We start from the raw sequence: 6,109 nt of genomic DNA, 5'->3' as shown, positions 1-6,109 counted from the left end.
TCAGCAGTGGGGCATCTTCATGAAGCAAAGCATCCCTGGAATGATTAGATATCAATGATTTCTAAGTGCAGGTGGATTGGAAACGTGCCAAAAGATGCCAAGTGAGATGCTTGAGAGCAGCAGCGGGATGGAGGAGACAGTGCAGAAAGAGAGCAAACCCGGAGCCCACAGCCCTCGCCGCGGCTCCGTGAGGAGGCCTGTGGCAACGACTGTCACCTTTGATGGAGAAGCCACTATGGACCGCAGGAAAAAGAAGAAGAAAGAGTCYCGTCCTGAGTCGATAATAGTGTATCGCTCAGAGAGCGAGAATAAGGTGGAAGAAGAGCAGGCAGATGAAGAAGGAGGGGAGAGGAGCTCTGAGGAAGGCTCCAAGTTCCTGGGTCATTCCACGGCAGATGGTACGTACGCCTGGGAACATCCCCTTCCAGTGCCCAAAGGGACACGCTCCTGGTCCTACAGCCCAACAACACGCCCGAGGCCACAGGCTAGGATCCTAAACCCCATCCTCATGCTTCCCTGCTGGCTGCCTGTTTTAATGGGCTCTTGAGACTGTCTCTGCGGGCTGCCTTCCAGGCTAGCCAGAGTTAAGCCCAGAAGGAAGCSCATTGCAGGGCCCCTGAGCTCGTGCTTAAAGCCACTGCGGGGCCGGCCACGTCAGTGGCACTGGGAAGCTCAGGCACTCCATGACTTMAGCACACGTCCCAGCACCTTCCTGCCTTTCCTGACCCATTAGAGCAGTTACATAATTGCATCAGACTTATTTGGAGTTTTCTTTGCTGTGCAAATTGTTTTTGATTAAGATATATGGGAAACAAAGTGGAATAATAGCTATGCCAGGTTAACTCCATGGGTGGATGTGCTTATTCTGTAACAGGAGTCGTTTTGTATTGAGCCTCAAGCATCTATGCTATTCAGGAAGAAATCTGTGAGGGGACCTGAGAAAACAGGCACATCATTTTCAGTTCACTTTCCTTGCTGTCTCATCTTTTTTCCTCTAAGCTTTTTCCAGCCATTTCTATTAACGTGTCTCTCAACTATCCCCAGTGTAGATATGATAGTCTTGATTTTTGCTATCAAGAATTCCTGTCTTATCCCTTATTAGCTTGTCTTTTTTTTTTTTATGTGATATCTTCTTTATACTGCATGTTTCTCTRTCCCATCTTGTTTGTTTGTTTGTATTGCTAAATACAATATAACTCCCCCTGTACTGTCTGATTCTGTTTGTGGTCTTTGTGATTTATGAAAATATGCTGCACCAAAAAAAAAAAAGAGAAAAAATATCTAATGTTGATGAGATTCTCTGTGTTTGCAGGTGTCTGGAGTATGCCCTTGGACAGCCGGTACGTCACCTTGACTGGAACAATCACCAGGGGAAAGAAGAAGGGTCAGATGGTGGACATCCATGTAACGCTAACAGATAAAGAGCTGCAGGAACTGGCAAAGTCAAAGGAACCTCCTAAAGAGGACATACCTGAGAAGAAAAACACATGTGATGTTGGGCTGGACAGAGGCCCTCACATCGTCCTCTGGACCCTTATCTGCCTCCCCATCAGTTTTGTAGTGTCCTTTGTGGTTTCATTCTACTATGGAACCATTACATGGTACAACATCTTTTTGGTGTACAACGAAGAGAGGACCTTCTGGCACAAAATCACGTTTTGCCCCTTTTTGATCATCTTCTACCCATTCATAATCATGGTCTTGTCTTTTTCCCTAGGCCTGTACTCAGCTGTGACCCAGGTGACCTGGTCCTTCGGGGACTGGTGGCGTGCTGTCAGGGATATGGAGAAGGGCTTCTGTGGCTGGCTCTGCAGCAAGCTAGGYCTGGAGGATTGCTCTCCATACAGCRTTGTCGAGCTGCTGGATTCTGACAATATCTCAGGTAGTCTCTCCGGCAAGAGCTCTGCGCAGGGGGTTGAGACTTCAGCAGTCTGAGCCTTTGTCCTGGCTGGCTCTTTTGGTCATAAGCAAGTGGTTTTCACCTAGAAAATAATTGATTTTTATATATAAATATATTTAAACAAAAACGTAATAAATAAAATATTGGGCCCGGAGTGCCCTTTAAATGTCACAGAATGCAAGTGTGCTAGCTCTTTGTGGTCTGGGTGGGGAGGTGCATGGCTCTCCAATGACTTGTCATCTGTTTTAGCTAATTACAGCTTTGTAGTATAGTGAGAAAATCCAGGTCCATGGGGCTGAGGTTCCATGCGGGCTGGCAGGGATATATACTGAAAAACCCACTTCTGTAAAGGTCCTCTTAGGAAAAGGAAGATAGCAGTGAACCATAGATCCAGTGAAAGAAGTCTGTACTCAGGAGGTGAATTTTAGGAGACAGGAATTCATACAGAGGTGCAGGTTAAGTTGCAGGTTAAGTTGTGTGTGATATTCCTGCAGTTTTCCTGCTAGAAGGGGTTACAGCTGGGAAAACTTCTTCAACCATTCAGACAAGTGAACAACCCCTTCCAGGTAGGCTGAGACAGTGCCAGGGTTTGAAGGACAGACAACAGGCTAAGAAGTGCCCCATCTTTCAGTGGACAAAAACTGTATAGCTCTTGATGGAAGCCTGACACATACACTGACCTGAAATGCCTCTATCCCATSATCAAAGTTTAGGGCTTGCTCTGTAAAGCAACACATGAGAATTTGATCGTGTGGCAAACATGTCACCAAGAACCCCAGGTTACAGCAGGTGCCCRTATATGTGATTAGGAAGTACGTGAATTGCATCTTTTGGTAAGTGCACTTCTAGGAAGGAATGGCCTTTAGGAGTCTTCAGCAAGAGAACAACAAGGGAGTCTTCAGCAAGAGCGCCTCCAGTTGCGATATGCATCCAAAAGAGCTGCCCTGAGAAGGGATGGTCAGTTTGAATGTCACTGCCACTTACATGTGCACTGGTGGCACGTGTGTTTAGGGTTGTGGATTTGACAGTGCTTGGGACTGGAGAATCTCACTGCAATGGTCATTTTTCAAGTTGCCCTTATAGAAGAGATGCTGAATTGTTCTTTCACATTGGGGAAGTCCCTGAGCCCGCTTTTGCTACAGCAAGTGCAAACCATCTTAGTGTCTCAGCTCTGGAAATCTCTCATGGTTAATTACATGGAAGAGCATGGATTATATTTCCTCAGGTCTCAGTCTTGTAATTGGTTTTCCAATTTTGGAACTTTGCATGGCATCTTAGCGGGCTTCCCAGACAMGCCGAGGTGGTCCCCCATAGGCTGGAGAAATATTAGTTGTCTAAAAAATAACAGGCAAAAAAAGTTCTTTGTCTGGATTGGGTTTGGGGCCTAAGGAGGGCACATGAGTAGATTTAGAGAAATGTGTAATAGACTGTAACTGGGACTGGGTTACAAGTATCTGAATCCTCCGTGATTTTGAGTACTCTAGTTCAGCTGGTGCTGCTGGAAAGTCTGGCTCTGCCCAAGCCTAGAAGGGCCCACCATTTGCATGCATGTAGGTAGATAATTTATAGTGTGCAGTCATTCATGTCTATATAGGTGTTTCACTTCCCAGTCTCCCTACCAGAGCGGGAGCTGCCTTAGTTTGAGGATGCTAAAAAGGATCATGCAGAAACTGCATTTCACAGGAACTCAAACTTTGTGTTGCATTTCAAGGATGACCTCAAGGTTTCACTGACTGGCTGTCCAGATGTCCCTGGATATTTAGGGCCCTGTGATGTGTGGACAAATCTGTCTGATGCTCTAGACCTGACACTGAGCAGTAAGTAAAGTCCCTGCTACGTGTTTGGTCTGTCCCATTCTGGAAGGTCCAGACAAAGCTGCCAAAGCTTCTGGTTTGAGAATTTAGAATGTGGACAGTATTTAGGTTGAATATCTTGGCTCACACTTCACTGGCAATGCAGATGTGCCCCTGGGCACAGATCTGGCCGGGCTGTGTTTGCCCCTTTCTGCTGCATTGGCCTCGCTTACTGGCTGAGGCTTTAAAGGCCGTGGCTCACAAGAAGATTCCAACCTCTGGGCAATAGCAGATAATTCAGTGGGGTTCAAAAAAGCTAAGATGTGCACTGGAACCAGTTCAAGCAAAGAAATGCCTTTCACAGGGCTATTTCAATCAGAGAGTTTGGTTTGCCTCTGAATTAATAGAGAGGCTGAAGATGATAAGTAACCCCAGTTCTGGCAGTGCAGCAGCTCTGCTTAATCTCCTCCCCAGGCAAGAGATGAGGTAGGTGCCCACAAGCCTGGAGAGTGGGAAGAAGTCTTAACAGGCTAATGTTAGTGCCACTACATGTTAATGTTAATGCCACCACAAAGTGCTGGCAAGGAAGATCCCTTGGCAAGACTTGTCTCTTTGCCTAGAGGACTGCAGCAGGCATGAAAGGAGGGGACTCTGTGCCTTGGACCCACATGAGGCAGATGAGTGGGTTTGGGGGAAGGATGTCTGGCAAGTGCATCACTGCAGAGGGAGACCAGCCCCATTCAGCTACAGCTGGCCAAGCTAGAGGAAAGACCGGAGCCAGTAGCACAAAGAGTCTTTAGCATACAGAAGATTCGAAAGACAAATACCAGCTATTTGCAGAATGCAGCCGTGGAAATGCCTGCTGAGCTAAAGATTTGCTGTCAGGATTGCGAAGAGCCTGCTCAATCAGAGACAAAACCAAACCTGTGCCTCTCCCTGCTGTGTCCCCCCTGCCATGGCAGCTGTGCTTCTGCGAGGACTGAAACTGCTTGGAGGTCACCTTCTGGGGAAGGTGTTGGAACCATCCATCATGTTTTTTACTTCTCTACACTTAACCAAGCTGGCCTCTGTTCCTGCTGAAGTCAGGATGCTCTGCCATCAATTTTGGTAGGGGCAGATTTGAGCTTTGGGTTAATTCTGGTGCTATTTGTAATAATAATAATAATAATAATAATAATCTTTTCTCCAAATAACTCTAGATAGCTTTCTCTCTTCCCTGTTGTTCCCTACAGCTATTTGCCTGCTGCAAGATATGATCATAATCACTTGCTGTAATAGGAAAAAGCACAAGGTTTTGTCTTGTTTTACCCTTGCTTTCAGAATTCACGTATAATTTCTGCKTATGTGCCATTGTCAAACTGCAGGGAATTGTACTAATTCTGATTGTTGAGTGTGTTTCTGGCTGCTCTAGTTTGAATGTTCTGAGGTTTTTATCAAGAAAAGGCAGTGTGTGTTTGCTGATTGTTATTTTTAACTGCATTCCCTCTTCCCATCCTTGCTGGCCTGGGTGGAGAATAAAGATGTATCTGGCTTCAGAAGAGAGTTGCTGTCCTGCTTCTGCTTGACTTTTTGCTAAACACAATGCTGTGAGATAGACAGTGTCATTCTCTGCTGATAACTGATTACACATCAACCCTCCTTGGAGACCCAGCTTGTGGTGCGTATGAAATGGTCCTTACTTTTATCTTTTGCTAACCTGTGCCCAGACGGAACTGTCTCTRTGTATCTCTAAGGTCTGGAGTTCTTAGACCTTCACTGTGTTTACCTTATGGTAAGCATAAGGTAACCATATGCCGGTTCTTCATTGCATGATGGGTTCTTCATCAAGGAAGTGTTGTGTTCTTCATTGTGTTTTCCTTATAGCACACAAATTAATGCTCTTTGATTTCATTTCCTTCATTGGGTATCTGTTTGCCTTTTAGCCTGCAGAATCTGTAGGGAGGGATACAATTCCATACCAAAATAAGAAGTGCCCTTAACTCTACAGATATGTCTGTATGTCTTTGGCTTGGTTTTCCTATGCACAGCTGTGCTCTTGGTGTGATACCTGCTGCAAAACACTACCAAGGAATAGTATTTCTTGCATAACAGTTGTATAATATGGAATTCATACATCCAGTTAAGAGACTGGCTAAGGATATTAAGCTTCTTGGTGTGATGGGAGGTAATGGACCAAGAGAATTAAATCATTGGCTTTGGAGTTCTCACCTTTTAGGAAATGGCTACAATTTTATCATATCATAGTTCACAGGAAGGTGACGCATGGGCTTGAAGACCTTTGTGCCGAGTAAAATATGCCTCTCTGACTTCACCACGTATTTCTCCAGGGAGAAGAGAGAGTTCTAATTCTGCCTCTTACTTACCATCCCATTTCTTCAAGAACTGAAAGAGTCACAGAAGTAACTCTGCCTTTGAT

General features: G+C 45.4%; 1 protein-coding gene across 1 annotated transcript; it reads left to right on the top strand.

The window, feature by feature from the left end:
- Window positions 1–5,099, top strand: TMEM169 (transmembrane protein 169). The gene is made up of 2 exons (XM_026033489.1): window positions 1–398; window positions 1,313–5,099. Exons 1-2 carry the CDS (start codon window positions 95–97, stop codon window positions 1,933–1,935), a joined length of 927 nt encoding a protein of 308 aa, XP_025889274.1. The 5' UTR covers window positions 1–94; the 3' UTR covers window positions 1,936–5,099.
- The last annotated feature ends 1,010 nt before the right edge of the window (window positions 5,100–6,109 follow it).

The sequence above is a fragment of the Nothoprocta perdicaria genome, unplaced genomic scaffold (genome assembly GCF_003342845.1).
Source record: "Nothoprocta perdicaria isolate Ctin4 unplaced genomic scaffold, notPer1 scaffold_0, whole genome shotgun sequence".
NCBI classification, from domain to species: Eukaryota; Metazoa; Chordata; class Aves; order Tinamiformes; family Tinamidae; genus Nothoprocta; species Nothoprocta perdicaria.
The sequence above is the reverse complement of the archived record's forward strand: the minus strand, read 5'-3'. Positions and strand labels throughout refer to the sequence as shown.